Source organism: Gorilla gorilla, chromosome 5 (assembly GCF_029281585.2).
Source record: "Gorilla gorilla gorilla isolate KB3781 chromosome 5, NHGRI_mGorGor1-v2.1_pri, whole genome shotgun sequence".
In the NCBI taxonomy this organism is placed as follows: Eukaryota; Metazoa; Chordata; class Mammalia; order Primates; family Hominidae; genus Gorilla; species Gorilla gorilla.
Window position 1 is genome coordinate 47,061,731 of NC_073229.2, and position 18,681 is coordinate 47,080,411.

Here is an 18,681-nt window from a genome sequence, read left to right on the forward strand (position 1 = left end):
TACTTTTAATAGAGACAGGGTTTCCACCGTGTTGCGCAGGCTGGTCTCAAACCCCTGATTTCATGTGATCCACCCACATAAGCCTCCCAAAGTGCTGGGATTACAGATCTGAGTCACTGTGCCTGGCCCACCAATAAAATTCTTTTTAAAATATTTTAGGTTCTTAGGATTCTTATTTGGGTTTAGTCAATTAGATAAGTACCACACTCATAAATCTCCTTAGGACAGCTCTGACTTGGGCTGACAATTAGTGTACTGTGAGACAACACCCTTGAGATTTCTGTCTGTCTGTCTTCATGCCAGTAGAATACTGTTTTATTTACTGTACCTTTGCAACATCTTGGGAAGTCAAGAAGAGTGATACCATCTGCTTTGCTATTCTTTCTGAAGATCACTTTGGCTATTTGAGGTCTTTCTTGAATAGTTTTTTCCATTTCTGTAAAAAATGCCTTTGGGATTTTGATAGTGATTGCATTGAATTCATAGACAAGTTATGGTAGTGTGGACATTTTACAATTTTAATTCTTCTAAGCCCTGAACATAGGTTATGTTTCTATTTATTTGAGTCTTCTTCAATTCCTTTCATCAATGTTTTTACAGTTTCCAGTGTACAAGTCATTCATTTCCTTGGTTGAGTTTATTGCTAAGCATTTTATTCTTTTTTATGCTATTTTAAATGAAATTATTTTGGTTCTTCCTTTTCTGATAGCTCAGAAAAGCTAGATTGTTAATGTATAGGAATGCAATTGATTTTGTATGTTAATTTTATATTCAATTTGAATGCCTTCCATTTAATTAAAATAGTATAGTACTGAGATAAAGACAGACATACAGGCCAATAGAACAGAATGGAGAGTCCAGAAATAAATGCACATATATATAGTAAACTGATCTTGGACAAGATTGCTGAGAACACACAATGGAGAAAGAATAGTCCCTTCAATAGATGGTGTAGAATAAACTACATAGAGAAGAATGAAATTGGACCCTATCTCATACTATATACAAAATCAACTCAAAATGGATTAAAGATTTAAATGTAAAACTCCTAGAAGAAAAAAAATAAGGAGATAACTTCTTGATGTTGGTCTTGACAATGATTTTTTAGATTTGACACAACAAAATAAAAAATAGACAAGCAGGACTATGTAAAGCTAAAAAGCTTCTTCACAACAAAGGAAATGATCAACAGAGTGAAAAGTCATCCTATGAAGTGGGAGAAAATATTTCAAACCATCTATCTGATAGGGGTTAATATCTAAAATACATAATAATCTTCTCAACTCAATAATACACACACACACACACACAACTTAAAATTGACAAAATAATTGAATAGGTATTTCTTTAAAGAAGGCATATAAATGGCCAACAAGTATATAAAAAGGTACTCAATATCACTAACCATCAGAAAAAGGCAACCATAGTCAGATATCACCTAACATATTGTAGGATGGTTATTATAAAAAAAAAGTGTTGGTGTGAATGTGGAGAAACTGGATCCCTTATATACTGAATATAGAAATTGCAGCCACTATGCAAAATGGTATGAAAATTCCTTTAAAAATTAAAAATAAATCTACAATCTGATCCAGCAATTTCTCTTCTGGGTGTATAGCCAAAAGAATTGAAATCAGGGCCTTGAAGAAATATGTGAAACACTCTGTTTATTTTGAAATTTTTTACAGTAGACAAAATACAAAAACAACCCAAGTATTCATTGGCAGATGAATGGATAAAGAAAATGAATATATACATGAATATTATTTAACCTTTAAAAGGAGGTGACCCTGCCAATTATTACAATATGGACAAACCTAGAGGATATCATGATAAGTAAACTAAGACAGTCTCAAAAGGACAAATGTTGCATGGCCATGCTTAAACGGTATCTAAAATGGTCAACCTCGTAGAAATACAAAATAGAATGGTGATTGTCAGGGAGTGTGTAGAGGGGGAGATGGGGAATTGTTTATCAGTGGGTATGGTATAAAGTTTCTGTTATGCAAGATAAATAAGATCTAGATATCTGCAGTACAACATATTACCTATAACTAAAAAATAGTATTTTGCACTTTAAAATATGTTAACAAGACTATAGATCTCATGATAAGTGCTTTTACAGAAACAAAAACAACACAAAAGAACACGAGGACATTTTTGGAGGTGATGAGTATGCTTATTACCCTGGTTGTGGTGATGATAGTATGTGTACATATGCCCAAACTCATCACGATGTATACATTAAACACATATAATTTTTTTATGTCAGTTGTACCTCAGTAAAGCTAAAATAAGATTTCTGGAAACATTTTTGCCTCTAGTTGGAAATGTTGACAAGGCATGTCCATAAGACTCATAGTGACCCCTTTGTCTAACATAGAGGGCTTAAGAGGCCTGTCTTAAGATTTTTAGAAACTATTCTAGGCTTCCCCATTATCTTTCTGAGGTTTCAACAAAAGGATTATAGTCACATCCTTGGGATCTTTACCTAAAAACCATACTTCACTAACAGCACCTTGGAATATGATCTTTGCCCTGAAGCCATTTCTTACTTTGAGAAACTTCTACCATCTAGACTATTTAGCACTAATATACAGTTTAATTTTTTGATCCTAGGAAGTCCTGGAATCTAGTTTTCCTCTAAATACTGATTGAAAATTGAATGCCTTGTTTTTTAGTTCATCTTACGTCTGCCCTATTTTGTAGTAGTCAGCTAAAAGAATCTGTTGGAACTTTCACTATTTTGATGGTTTTTATGTCAGTTTGACTGAGGATGTCCACAGTTTGTTTAATTAAGCAGTTTTCTGGATATGTCAGTGAGGATGTACTAACATTTGAATTGAGTAAAGCAGATTATCCTCCCTAATGTAGGTGGCCATCATCCAATCAATATTCTGTTGACTGTTTCTCAGAAGAACACTGACTACTACAATCATTCTTCCTAGTAACCACCTTAGCAAGATCAATGGGTTCAATAGATATCCTTTCTATCTTCTTTGTTACTGTGGATAGTACATGTCTACTGTACTACATATTACTATAGATAGTGGATGTCTCTCTTGACCGCCAGGCCAACAATTAGAGTTAAATCCCCATAAATTAATTAGGGTTGTGCTAGAGATGCTAAAATAGAAAAGAGATTAAACTGACAGGAGTGCAAATAGTAGTTACAATGTGCCAGCAGGAGTACCATGGGATTGAATTTTGAGTGTGCATGATCAAGGGACTAGAACACTAAACTGGATAAATGAGAATATATTAACTAGGGGACATTGAGTTCTTAGACATGGAATCTGGGGCTTAAGTAAATTTGCTGCTAGTGTGGCTCTTACAAGCACAGGGAAGGCATTGGCCCATGATGATCAAAGTTAAAATTACTGAGTTGCCCTGACAGATGGTATAGAAAGTAATAAAGAGACTCAGGAAAGTGGGGGTATTGGAAGAATATACTATATGTAGGTCAGAAAAGCCACCAGAATATTATGTTCCACAAGAGTACTCAGAGGAGACACACCATTCACAATTCAGAATGCTCTGGCAGAGGAGTTCTGGAATTACTAAGAAATTCAGTGGTGACTCTTTGTAGACCAGGGATAATGGTTACAGAAGTAATCAGAGAGTTCGAATTGCTGGAGAAAAGGGGCCTACAGCAATAAAAATATATGGTAGCATTGAACCACTGGAAGCTAGTAGTTGGCAATTGCTGTAATCATCAGTGAGTCAAAAAGGTAGCCAAGTAGTCTTGACCTACAGGAAGCTGTGGTGATGGTTAATAGAACATGTGTCCCTAAAGATGAAATTACAGGAGAGTTGATGAGGTTGCTGTTTAAAAACTACAATCAAAAGAAGGCAAGAGTAGAGGAACAGGACACTGAGGGTGGTCACTCTAATAAAATGGCCTAATTTCCTGCTCAGTTCACAGATGCAAGCTAATATTTAGGTGCATAACTTATTACCTGAACATTTAGTCATGTCCTCCAGAAAGAAGTGAACTTCAACATTGTGGTAAGCATTTACTGGAAAGACACCTATAGTTTTTCCCGAGAGGGAGCTAACATTATTTATGCAAATTACTGCACACTGGGAAAGGGGGAATACCCAAATATTTCAAGTACAGTTGTCTGAGTTGACACTGATACTCCAAGAGCCAAAGCATCACCATGGCCCAACTGTTACAATGAGCATACAGAAGCCAGATTACGAATGGAGTCATGTTAAAGTCTAGCTTACAGTACGTCACCCAGTACTGTAGGCACATCCAATAGTTGTTCCCACAGTCACTGGCTATACGATTAGGACTGATATACTTGGCAGTAAGAGAAGCCTCTACATCAGTCCTTGGCCAGTGGGAAATGTGCTATCGTACTGGAGAATGCCAACTGGAAGCTTTGAAACTGCCCCATCTGGCAAGGATATTAAACTAACAACAATATCACATCCTGGGAAGGATAGCCAAGATTAGTGCCCCCTTAAATATCTAAAGACTGAAAGATCACTTGCAAAAAACAGATAAATCCTGAATAATAGCTGCAGACTATCCCAAGCTCAACCAACTAGTAGTCTTGATCACAGCTGTCATGTCAGACATGGTATCATTGCTAGAACAAGTTAACAGGGCTTCAGGTAAATGGTTTTTGTCCATTGATATGGCAAATGCATTCTTGTTTCTTGGGAGCATCCCAAGAGTGACTGTTTCAGGAGATCTATTAAGAAGTTGTAAGGTTTCTTTTAACGTACCTTCGAAGTTCCAGAACATCATTTTTGTTGCATTCTATTGGTGAAGTCACTGTGCCAGCCCAGGTTCAAGAAAAACGAACCACACAGGGCATCAATGCTGAGAGGCATGGTTTATTTGGCATCCATGTGTCTAGACTAGCTACCACATTGACTTGAGACTCATTTTGATAGTCCCGTCTGAAGATTAATGTATTGGTTTTTACCTAGCAAAAACATATATGGTGCATTGTATGTGTCAGACACTATTCTAAGTACTTTATACACATTAGCTCATTTAATCATCATAACAACCTTTATTCTTATTTTACAGATGAAGAAATAGAGGAACAGAAATGTTAAGTCATTTGCCCAAAGTTTTTCCGACAGTGATTAGCAATGATGGATGTAAGCCCAAGCAGAATGGCTACAGTCATTTTCTTGAAAATTACACTGTGCTTTCTCAGCTGTTACATCTTTAAATACAGACCATTCTCTTTGTGCTCTTTTTCTGGACCTCCTTTCTAACAGATGTGCTGGGAAGTTCACAACGTATTTCCTGCAATCAGGCAAGAGAAAGAAATAAAGAGTATTCAATTAGGAAAAGAGGAAGTCAAATTGTCTCTGTTTGCAGATGACATGATCGTATATTTAGAAAACCCCATCATCTCAGCCCAAAATCTCCTTAAGCTGATAAGCAACTTCAGCAAAGTCTCAGGATACAAAATCAATTTGCAAAAATCGCAAGCATTCCTACACACCAACAACAGACAAACAGAGAGCCACATCATGAGTGAACGCTCATTCACAATTGCTACAAAGAGAATAAAATACCCAGGAATACAACTTACAAGTGATGTGAAGGACTTCTTCAAGGAGAACTGCAAACCAATGCTCAAGGAAATAAGAGAGGACACAAACAAACAGAAAAACATTCCATGTTCATGCATAGAAATAATCAATATCGTGAAAATAGCCATACTGCCCAAAGTAATTTATAGATTCAATGCTATCCCCATCAAGCTACCATTGACTTTCTTCACAGAATCAGAAAAAACGACTTTAAATTTCAAATGGAACCAAAAAAGAGCCTGCATAGCCAAGACAATCCTAAGCAGAAAGAACAAAGCTGGAAGCATCACACTACCTGACTTCAAACTATACTACAAGGCTACAGTAACCAAAACAGTGTGATACTGGTACCAAAACAGATATATAGACCAACGGAACAGAACAGAGGTCTCAGAAATAACACCACACATCTAGAACCAATTGATCTTTGACAAACCTGACAAAAACAGGCAATGGGGAAATGATTCCCTATTTAATAAATGGTGTTGGGAAAACTGGCTAGCCAGATGTAGAAAGCTGAAACATGATCCCTTCCTTACAGCTTATACAAAAATTAACTCAAGATGGATTAAAGACTTAAACATAAGACCTAAAACCATAAAAACCCTTGAAGAAAACCTAGGCAATACCATTCAGGTCATAGGCATGGGCAAAGACTTCATGACTAAAACACCAAAAGCAATGGCAACAAAAGCCAGAATAGACAAATGGGATCTAATTAAACTAAAGAACTTCTGCACAGCAAAATAAACTATCAGCAGAGTGAACAGGCAACCTACAGAATGAGAGAAAATTTTTGCAATCTATCCATCTGACAAAAGGCTAATATCTAGAATCTACAAAGAACTTAAACAAATTTACAAGAAAAAAACAACCCCATCAAAAAGTGAGCAAAGGATATGAACAGAAACTTCTCAAAAGAAGACATTTATGCAGCCAACAAACATATGAAAAAAAGCTCATTATCACTGGTCATTAGAGAAATGAAAATCAAAACCAAAATGAGATACCATCTCACGCCAGTTAGAATGGTGACCATTAAAAAGTCAGGAAACAACAGATGCTGGAGAGGACATGGAGAAATAGGAACACTTTTACACTGTTGGTGGGAGTGTAAATTAGTTCAACCATTGTGGAAAACAGTGTGGCGATTCCTCAAGGATCTAGAACTAGAAATATCATTTGACCCAGCAGTCCCATTACTGGGTATATACCCAAAGGATTATATATCATTCTACTATAAAGACACACACATGTATGTCTATTGCAGCACTGTTCACAATAGCATTGACTTGGAGCCTACCCAAATGCCCATCAATGATAGACTGGATAAAGAAAATATGGCACATATACACCATGGAATACTATGCAGCCATAAAAAGGGACGAGTTCATGTCCTTTGCAGGGACATGGATGACGCTGGAAAGCATCATTCTCAGCAAACTATCACAAGAACAGAAAACCAAACACCGCTTGTTCTCACTCATAGGTGGGAGTTGAACAATGAGAACACATGCACACAGGGAGGGGAACATCACACCCCGGGGCCTGTAGGGGAGGGGTAGCATTAGGAGAAATACCTAATGTAGATGACGGGTTGATGGGTGCAGCAAACCACCATGGCACACGTATACCTATGTAACAAACATGCACGTTCTACACAGGTACCCCAGAACTTAAAGTACAATTTAAAAAAAAAGGAAGTTAAAAAAAATTACTAAGAGTTTCAAGACAGTGACCACAAAGCATTAAATCAAACATAGGGCCCTTCTGAGTGCAGGGTCCTTTGTGACTGCATGGGTCGCAGGCCCATGAAGCTTCCTTTGTAATAAAAGAAAATTTAAAACAAATAATATGTACAATTACAAAGAGACAATACATAAAGAAGAAAATTGCTGATCATGACTTCATTAAAATAGCGAATTGCTAGTCAACTAAGAAAATTGTAGATAAAATTAAGATGAATAATATTTGAAAGAGCACAATACAGTGATCACTAGAAATAAGGAGCCTCAGTTTGAGTCCTGGTTTCACAATATATCACAAGAAGAAAAATTTACTTAAATCCTTTGAGCCTCAGTTTTCTTGTGATATAAGATAAATGACTGTATTACTTACTTCATTGGGTTTTTGTGAGAATTAAGAGAGCTAATAGATGTAAAGAACTTAGAACAATACCTTACACATAATAAGCATGCAATAAATAGTATTCATTTGTATTATATTCATAGCATATAAAATAACAAGAAGGTGAGGGCTGGCCAAGATGGCCAACGAGAAGCACCTATTGTGCGCCGCTGTCACAGAGCAAAATAGAAGAGGCAAGTAAATACAGTATCTTCAACTGAACTGGGTACATGCATTGGGATTCATCAAGAAAACAACCCAACCCACAGAGAACAGAGAAAAGCAAGGCAGGACAACCACCCACTTGGGAATGACATGTAGCCAGGGTAGCCTCCCCTGCCCAGAGAAGTGGTGAGTGAGTGAGCGACCTTGGGAACCCATACTTTTCCCACAGAACTTTGCAACCCTCAGGTCAGGAGATCCCTCATGAACTCACTCCACCAGGGCCTTCAGTCTGACATGCAAAGCTATGTAGAGTCTCGTCAGAGCATCCACTCAGGCACACTGGAAGCCACAGGAGCTTTAGATACCCAGGCTTCCCAGCAAAAGTAACTGCAACTCTGGCAAACTGGGAGGTTAGCCCCCCCCCCCCCCATATATACCCCTAGAAAATGGTCTAAGTCCATGGGGCTGAGCAAGGACTATCTGCAAGCCCCATTTCCATGGAACATCACAGGATAAGACCCAACAGCTTTGAACTCTAGGCTGCCATGGGTAGCAACATTATACCTCCCTGAGATGGAGATCTCAGAGGGAGGCTTGGGCTGCCTTCTTTGCTGTTTCATAGCCTTAACCATTGGTGCCTTCAGGCTCTGGGGAATCTGAGGTGACTAGGGACTGGAGTGGTACCCCAGCACAACACAGCAGCTCTACAAAGAGATGGCCAGACCACTTTTTCATGTGGGTCTCAGATCCCATTTCTGTTTACTGGGAGGAATCCCCTGACTGAGGTCTACAACCACTTCTGCTGGTGTTTTCCAGCCAGTAGCAATCCCAAACCTCCCTGGCAGAGCTCCCAGAGGAGGGGTAGGCCTCCATCTTTACTGTTTTGCAGGCTTAGCCATTGTCACTTTTGGGCTTTGGAGAGCTGGAAGCAACTGGGGGCTGGAGTAGACCCCAAAGACAGCATAGCTGCTCTATGAAAAAGTGGCCAGACTGCTTTTTAATGCACCTCCTGATCCTGTTTTTCCTCACTGAGTGGGAACTTCTGGGATCCCCAGCCAACTCTGCCAGTGTGTTTGGGCTGGTAACAGGTCCATTCCTTCCTGGAGCAGAGCTCCCAGAGGGAGGGGCAGGTCGCCATCTTTGCTGTTTGGCAAACTTCACTGTTGATACCATCAGGTACTGGAAAATCTGAAGTGACTAGGGACTGGAGCAGATCCCCAGAATATGGTAGCAGCTCTATGGAAAAGTGGTCAGACTGTATGTTATGTGGGTCCCCAATCCTGTATCTTCTCCTGGGGCAGATCCTCCCAGCCTAGTCTCCAGTCACCCTTACACTGGGACTATTGAGCCAGTAGCAGTTCTGCAATGCCCTGGGACAAAGCTCCCAATGGGAGGGGTGGGTTGTCATCTTTGCTTTCTCACAGTCTTCATCCTTGTGTCCCCAGGCCCTGGAGAGTCTGTGGGACCAAGGGCTGGTTGGGACCCATAACACAGAGCATCCACGTCATAGAAAAGTGGCTGAACTGTTCTCCATGCAGATCCTGATCCTCACTTCTCCTCACTGGGCAAGGCCACCTGACCCGGGACTCCAGCACAATCACCCAGCTGCCACCTGACCACTTCAATCAGAGGCAGTTCTGCAGTTAAAGAAACACTCATACACAGAGATGAGAAAAAAAAAAAGAACTCTGGCAACTCAAATGGTCAGAGTGTCTTATGTCCTCCAAATGATCACTCTAGTTCTTCAACAAGAATTCTTAAGCAGGCTGAGATGGCTGAAATAACAAATAGAATTCAGAATATGGATAGAAATGAAGATAACTGAGATTCAGGAGAATGGCAAAACCCAATCCCAGGAAGCTAAGAATCACAATAAAATGATACAGGAGGTGACAGACAAAACAGCCAGTATAAAAACAACCTAACTGACCTGACAGAGCTGAAAAACTCACCAAAAGAATTTTTCAATGCAATCACAAATATTAATAGCAGAGTAGACAAAGCTGAGGAAAGAATCAGAATTTGAAGACAGTCTCTCTGAAATAAGAGAGTCAGACAAAAATAAAGAATAAAAGGAAAAGGAATGAACAAAACCTCTGTGAAATATGAGATTATGTAAAGAGGCCAAATCTACAAATCACTGGTATCCCTGCAAGAGAGGGGGAGAAAGCAAACAACTTGGAAAACATATTTCAAGATATCAACCATGAAAACTTCCCCAGTCTTGCTAGAGAGGCCAATAGCCAAATGCAGGAAATACAGAAAACCTCTGCAAGATTCTAGACAAGAAGATCATCCCCAACACACAAAATCATCTTATTTTCCAAGGACAAAATGAAAGAAAGAATGTAAAAGGCAGCTTGAGAGAAAGGGCAGGTCACCTACAAAGGGAACTGTATGAGGCTAACAGTGGACCTCTCAGCAGAAATGTTGAAAGCCAGAAGAGATTGCAGGTCTATATTCGATATTCTTAAAGAAAAATTTCTTTAACCAAGAATTTTATATCCAGCCAAACTAAGCTTTCTCTGTGAAGGAGAAATAAGATCTTTTCAGACAAGTAAACATTGAGGGATTGTATTACTAGACCCACCTTACAAGAGATCTTGAAAGGAGTACTAAATATGAAAAGAAAACACCTTTGCCAGCCAATACAAAAACACATTTAAGTACACAGACCCGTGACACTATAAAGCAACCAAACAAACAAGTAGGCATAATAATCAGCTAACAACAAAAAGACAGGATTAAATCTACCTATATCAATACAAACATTGAAAGTAAACAGGCTAAATGTCCCAATTAAAAGGCACAGAGTGGCAAGCTGGGTAAAGAAGCAAAATCCAATTGTATGCTGTCTTCAGGAAACCCATCTCATATGCAATGACACCCATAGGCTCAAAATAAAGGGATGGAAAAAATCTGCCAAGTAAACGAAAATCAGAAATAAGAAGAGGTTGCAATTCTAATTTCAGAGAAAAACAGACTTTAAACTAACAAAAATGAAAAAAGACAAGGAAGGGCATTATCTAATGATAAAGGATTCAATTCAACAAGAAGATCTAGATATCCTAAATATATATGCACCCACAGCAGGAGAATCCAGATTCATAAAGCAAGTTCTTAGAGACCTACAAAGAGACTTAGATGCCCACACAATGGGAGTCTCCAGTAGGGTATTTCAACACTCCCCTGACAGTACTAGACAGATCATCAAGGCAGAAAATTAACAAAGATTTAAACAAAGATTGAACTCAACATTGGATCAAATAGATCTGATAGACCTCAGAACTCTCCACCCCAAAACAACAGAATGTGCATTCTTCTCATCAACACAGGCATGTACTCTAAAATAGACCCCACAATTGGACATAAAACAATCCTCAGCAAATGCAAAAGAACTGAAATCATACCAAACACATTGGTGGACAACAGCTCAATAAAAATAGAAATCAAGACTAAAAAAACATTCAATCTATGCAATTACATGGAAATTAAACAACTTACTCTTTAATGAATTTGAGGTAAGTACTGAAATTAATGCAGAGATCAAAATGTTCTTTGAAACTATTGAGAATGAAGATACAACATACCAGAATCTCTGGCGCACAGCTAAGGCAGCATTAAGGGGGAAGTTTGCGGCACTAAATGCCCACATCAAAAAGATACGAAGATCTCAAATTAACAACCTAACATCACAAGTAAAAGAACTAGAGACAGAAGACAAAACCAACCCAAAAGCTAGCAGAAGACAAGAAATAACCAAAATTAGAGCTGATCTGAAAGAAATTGAGATGAGAAAAACCATACAAAAGATAAACGAATCCAGGAGTTTGTTTTTTGGGAAAATTAATAAGATGAATAGACTCCTAGCTAGATCAATAGAAAAGGAAAGAGAGATGATCCAAATAAACACAATCAGAAATGACAAATGGGATGCTACCATTGACCCCACAACAATACAAATAATCATCAGAGACATGATGAATCATGAACACATATGCACATGAACTAGAAAACCTCTACGAGATGGATAAATTTCTGTACACATACATCCTCCCAAGTCTGAACCAAGAAGAAACTGATTCTGTGAAGAAACCAATAACGAGCTCTGAAATTGAATCAGTAATAAATAGCCTACCAAACAAAGGAGGAGTGACTCCTCCCCAACTCATTCTATGAGGCCAGCATCATCCTGATACAAAAACCTGGAAGAAACACATACATGAAAGGAAAACTTCAGGCCAATATTCTTAATGAACATAGATGCAAAAATTCTCAACAAAATGCTAGCAAACTGAATTCAGCAGCACATCAAAAAGCTAATACAAAATGATTAAGTAGGCGTTATCCCTGGGATACAAGGTTGGTTCAACATATGCAAAGTAATAAATGTGATTCATCACATAAACAGAACTAAAAACAAAACTCACATGATTATCTCAATAGATAATGGAAAAGGCTTCCAATTAAGTTCAACATTGCTTCATATTAAAAATTCTCAATGAACTAGGTATTAAGGAAAATACCTCAAAATAGTAGGAGCCATTTATGACAAATCCAAAGCCAACATCATACTGATTCGACAAAAGCTGGAAGCATTCCTCTTGAAAACCAGCACAAGACAAGGATGTCCTCTCTCAGCACTCCTATTCAACATAGCATTGGAAGTCCTGGCTAGAGCAATTAGGCAAGAGAAAAAAATAATGGGCATTATAGGAAGAGAGTAAGCAAAACTATTCCTGTTTGCAGATGACATGATTCTATATCTAGAAAACCCCATAGTCTTGGCCAAAAAGCTCCTTCAGCTGATACACTATTTCAGCAAAGTTTCTGGATACAAAATCAATGTACAAAAGTCACTAGCATTCCTATACAGCAACAACAGTCAAGCTGAGAGACAAATCAGGAACACAATCCCATTCACAATTGCCAAAGAAAGAATATAATACCAAGAAATGCAGCTAACAAGGCAGGTGAAAGGTCTCTACAATAAGAACTACAAAACACTACTCAGAGAAATCAGACATAACACAAACAAATGGAAACAGATTTCTTGTTCATGGATAGTAAGAATCATATTGTTTAAATGGCCATACTGCCCAAAGCAATTTACAGATGCAATGCTATTTCTATCAAGCTACCAAAGACATTCTTGGTAGTTTCTAAACTACCAAATTTAGAATACTAGAATAAACAAGTTTATTCTAGAAAAAAACTTTAAAATTCATGTGAAACCAAAAAAGAATCTGAATAGCCAAGCAATTCTAAGCAAAAAGAACAAATTTGGAGGCATCATGTTACCCTACTTCAAACTATACTACAGAGCAACAGTAGCCAAAACAGGTTTCCTGAAAAATACCAGGGTATTCTTTCAGGAAAGTCCCAAAAATGGGAAAGTAAATCCATATCTCTGTCCTAGGAAATAAAAAGAAATTTGACTAAGAAAACATATTAAGCCATTGAGACCTGTGTTGGCCATAGTTCTAAAACTAAGGAACAAACTTAGTAAGGGAAAAAAAAAAAAAAAAACGAGAATGAAAAAAACAAATGAAACTTCACACAGGAATTCCCCAAGGCCACTGATTCATATTACAGGTGTGGAAAGGCATCCTGCTAATTCTTACAATCTTTCTCAACACCAGGGGACACTCTCCCTTTGGATTTCTATGTCTAGAGACCTGTGGCTCATTAAAAGGCAGGCTGATTTTTCAGAAAGAGAGAAAGAGGTTTTTAAAGATGAGTTTATGCTGCAATCCCAACATGAACTATTACTTCAAATATGTTTTAACTTTTATAATCACTGGGAATATAAACATGAATAGCTTCCTTAACTGTGAATCAGAACAATCAGTCAGGTAAGAGAATGAACTAGGAGACAGGCTGTGAAGTTACACATAATCTCAATATGCTAATGAATGATCTATCTACTTGCTAGTATTAAACACCCAGTATCTAGATCTCATTTTCTATCTAATGGTGGACTCCTCATTGTGTTTGTGAGATATGAAGGCCCTTGACTTACCATGTTTTTATTGCCATACCTTGTTCTCAATTCAACATATCTAGTTCTCTAGACATTATCCAAAGCAAACATGTGATCTCTAAATGGTGAAATTTCAGTGAAGGAAACGATTTACTACAGATCACTCTGATTGCTAATTTTCTCAGAAGCTGGGAATATACGTTTTACCATATGGATTTTTGGGACAATTTTGTTTTCTGCGTCCAAGAACCAAAAATTATATTTGAAATATAATTTGTATTTTAAACAGGAGTGGTAATTTTTAAATATACAAAATATACATGGTCATTCAAGAAAGTTATTATGAATTATTTGAAGGCAGTCCTTCATGGAGGTATAGTAAAAGTTAGATTGTTTTTCAAAATTTCTTCCCAGCTATGAAGCCAAAAAACCCATGGGCTCTCTAGAAGTGTTCCCTTGTTCATTATTTTTTTTTACTCTAGTCACATCAAATTATATTCTTCTCTCCTCAGTGGTTTCTAAAACCTTGAATGATACTCCTTTTATAGGAAGCACTCCAATGTCAGCATCTCTTTTCAATTTCTTTACAGTTCTACTAGCTCTCTCAGTGCCTCTCACTTCTGTAAGTTCCCCACACATCCTGACTTCTTCCCTCCCAATATAAAAGAGCTAATCCATTACAGCCTAATGAAAAGAACAAAGAAGAAGCTACTTCACAATATTATGTCTGCTTTTATTAGTAAACCTAATGAAGATAATACCAGTACTTTGCAAATTATGGAGAAAAAATTTTTCTAGAAAATGTAATGGATCTAGAAGAGAAGAAGGTGAATTTCACTTGAGGTAGAATATTCCTTAATATCCGATGAGTGAGTTTATTTCCGGCAAAATAAAAACAGAACTTAAGAAAATAGATCACAAGAGGAGACAATTTCAAGAAGGCTGAATATGTATTTTGAGGAGAGGTTAGTATTGGTGAAAAAAGAAGAGAAACTACTGAATCTATCAGAGGAAAAACTATTCTTATCCAGGGATTCACAGATTTCCTAGGAAAGAAAGAGTCTAAGATCAACTGGTGAATAAAAGCACAATAACATTTGCAATGAAAAAACTAATTTGGGATTCTATTTCAAAAAAAGTATAAAGGGTCAGATTATAGGAAGAAACTGAGCTCATCATCAGATATAATAGTGATGAAATTTTAAATATTCAGGCTAATATGTGATTAATGTGGTCATGTTTCTTACCCGAGTAGGTCACTACGACATTTCAGGGATGTGGGTCAGGAAGAGATCAGTAAGAGAATATCTCTAATTCATTTACATTCTAAAATGAGGAAATGCAATTACTACTACTCTTTCAAGATTTAAAAAAAAATCGTGGTTTTGATGCATTGAAACTTGTCTTTTTATTTAACATCCTACTGGTGGTTTCTTACTAGGCCAAGAGATAGCCGTGTGGTATGCTTAAAAACTGCCCCCTGTGAGCGCTGCTTGGGAAGATGAAAGGAAAGCTGTGACCGAATGAAGATATTCACAGGCCCAGAGAGGTGGCTAATGCCTGTAATCGCAGCACTTTGGGAGGCCGAGGCAGGCAGATAACTTGAGGTCAGGAATTCAAGACCAGCCTGGCATACACGGTGAAACCCCATCTCTATTAAAAATACAAAAGTTACCCAGGTGTGGTGGTGGACTCCTGTAATCCCAGTTACTTGGGAAGCTGAGGCGAGAGACTCTCTTGAACCCGGGAGGCGGAGGTTGCAGTGAGCCAAGATCACACCACTGCACTCCAGCCTGGGAGAAAGAGTGAGAATCTCAAAAAAAAAAAAAAGAATGAAAATATTCACAGCCAGGGAAGACTGTAGGCTAGCAACGTTTTCTGATTCCTGGGAGAAAGAAATACATTAATGAAAAACATAATAAAAAAAAGTTGTGTCAGAGATCATAACAGATATATATATATATCTTTAATATTTAGCCATCTAAAAGCCAAAAATGTAAAACTTGTGAGGTTGAATCATGCAAAACAACAATACTTTCCCTCCAGATATTCTCGGCTTGGTGAGAAAATTCTGAGCTGGAAGGATTCTGATTGCGATTAGTGTTCCATACATTATTTTGTCTTTTGTCTGAAGCAATGCTGAATACAACCTCAGTCACTGAATTTCTCCTTTTAGGAGTGACAGACATTCAAGAACTGCAGCCTTTTGTCTTCGTTGTTTTCCTTACCATCTACTTCATCAGTGTGGCTGGGAATGGAGCCATTCTGATGATTGTCATCTCTGATCCTAGACTCCATTCCCCTATGTATTTCTTCCTGGGAAACCTGTCCTGCCTGGACATCTGCTACTCCAGCGTAACACTGCCAAAAATGCTGCAGAACTTCCTCTCTGCACACAAAGCAATTTCTTTCTTGGGATGCATAAGCCAGCTCCATTTCTTCCACTTCCTGGGCAGCACAGAGGCCATGTTGTTGGCCGTGATGGCATTTGACCGCTTTGTGGCTATTTGCAAGCCACTTCGCTATACTGTCATTATGAACCCTCAGCTCTGTACCCAGATGGCCATCACAATCTGGATGACTGGTTTTTTCCATGCCCTGCTGCACTCCCTAATGACCTCTCGCTTGAAATTCTGTGGTTCTAACCGTATCTATCACTTCTTCTGTGATGTGAAGCCATTGCTAAAGCTGGCCTGTGGGAACACTGAGCTTAATCAGTGGCTGCTCAGTACTGTCACAGGGACAATTGCCATGGGCCCCTTCTTTCTCACATTTCTCTCCTATTTCTACATTATCACCCATCTCTTCTTCAAGACTCATTCTTTTAGCATGCTCCACAAAGCACTGTCCACTTGTGCCTCCCACTTCATGGTAGTTATTCTTTTGTATGCACCTGTTCTCTTCACCTATATTCATCACGCCTCAGGGACCTCCATGGACCAGGACAGGATCACTGCCATCATGTATACTGTGGTCACTCCAGTACTAAACCCACTGATCTACACTTTGAGGAACAAGGAAGTGAAGGGGGCCTTTAATAGAGCAATCAAAAGGTGGCTTTGGCCTAAAGAAATCTTGAAGAACTCTTTTGAAGCATAAATAAACAATTAAAAAGTTGAGTTTGTAATTACATTGTTTCTTAAATTATTTAGAAATGTACAACAGAGGGAACTGGATAAAACAAAAATATATGGAAAAATATGCTGTAGTTGTATTTAACAATGCTTTCCTGGATTGTATAAGGGACATTTGAATGAATGGGATACTAGCCATGGAACTCTACTGCTGACTATGTTTTGAAGATATCAGTTGATAAAATTGATGTTAGGTTTTTTATATGTTCTTATGATGAAATTGGGTATAGAAATATGCCTGTTTTTCCCATGTATCAAATATATGGATAATATTTGGGTCTATCTATCTATCTGGTCCCTCTAGGTTAATGCATTATAATATTATAAATAAAATTATTATGCTTTGATATTTTGAGGATTTTACTTTAGGGCCATGGTTACTCAACTGGAAAACAATGTGCTAACTGACATATGAGTTAAGGAGAATTTTTAAGGGGTGGGTCTTGATTTCCTATTCTTCAAACAAGGAGACAAATAAGTAATTAAAGCAAATGACATTGTAATCACTAAATAACAACAACAACAAAAACCCTGACAGTTCATCTAAATAGTTTTGGTACCTCTGTCTCCAGATATCTTTTATTAGTCAACTGTCCAAACCCTCAATGATTACTTAAAATATTAAAAATCGGAGATAATTTAACAAAGCTCTTAAGACTCTTTCAATCTCGTTAGGATGTTATTGTTCCCTCAGCCTTTAATTGCGGAAGATGATGACTTTATCAAAATTTTATTTTCTTTTTCTTACTTGGCACCAAACTCATACTAAGCAAAGGCATAGAAGTCATAATTATTGAAGTATTTCTAGACATGAACTACTATGTTCCTCACTTTTTAAGTTCCTATAAATGGCTTCTGTCCCTGAAAAAGTGGTGGATTCTATAATTTATAAATTTTTAAAGAATAGACAGAAAATACTATGAAAAGGCATTTTAAGCTGGTGGACTGACCCTTCAAGGTCCCTGCATTCACTTTTGTAAATCTAAACAATTTTATTCTGACTTCTCTCCATGCTTCTTTTGTCTTCTAACTTCACCTTCTTTGGTCCCTCAATTCCAGTTTAGTTTATAATAAAACAAAACGACAATGTGTGTGTGGAGATGGCAACTCCTAATCTCAACTGTCCCACACTATCAGTAATATATTTGATGCATATTTTTATACAATATGTTTTTTCTGTCATTTCTGGTGGTGAGAATCTGCCACATAATTCAAACTTCAGAGAGTTTGTGAACTGTAGAAGAGCACATGGGGTTCTGGTTAACTATTAGTGCATAACACATTAGGACCCCAAAATTCAATCGCTTAAAACACTTAAGTTACATGCTTCGTTGGGTAAGAAATTTGGAAAAACACAGCAGAGAACGGTTGACTCTGATCCATAATGTCTCTGACCTTTGCTGGAATGACTTCAGTCTGGTCATGGAATAGCTGAGAGCTGAGTAAGTCTCTCTCTCTCTATTTCTTTTTCTCCTCCCTTAATTGCTCCTTGTGACTATCATATGCTTCTTCAACAGGGAAGCCTCAGACAGACTTTTTCATGTTCCAGTAGACCACGGCAAAAGCTGCCAGCCTGGGGCTGAGATTGACCAGTAATAAAATGTCTCCTATTCAAAAAAGCCCAGGATCTGATGGCTTTATTGATGTATACTACCAAACATTTATAGGATAATTAATGCCAATCTTCTTAAACTCACTCAAAAA

General features: G+C 37.8%; 2 protein-coding genes across 4 annotated transcripts in view; one reads left to right on the forward strand and one right to left on the reverse strand.

Moving 5' to 3' along the window:
- Positions 1-5,010: 5,010 nt before the first annotated feature.
- OR11A1 (olfactory receptor family 11 subfamily A member 1) overlaps positions 5,011-18,681 on the reverse strand; it is a 54,680-nt gene continuing 41,009 nt past the window's right edge. For all 3 annotated transcript variants that reach the window (XR_008680540.2, XR_004070645.3, XR_010134236.1), the window contains one exon: positions 5,011-5,275. The gene's annotated coding sequence lies outside the window, so the exon portion shown is untranslated. The remainder of the gene's footprint in view (positions 5,276-18,681) is intronic.
- Positions 13,632-17,625, forward strand: LOC109027173 (olfactory receptor 12D1). Its single transcript, XM_019028786.3, has 2 exons — positions 13,632-13,715; positions 15,978-17,625. Exon 2 carries the CDS (start codon positions 15,980-15,982, stop codon positions 16,940-16,942), a length of 963 nt encoding a protein of 320 aa, XP_018884331.3. The 5' UTR covers positions 13,632-13,715; positions 15,978-15,979; the 3' UTR covers positions 16,943-17,625.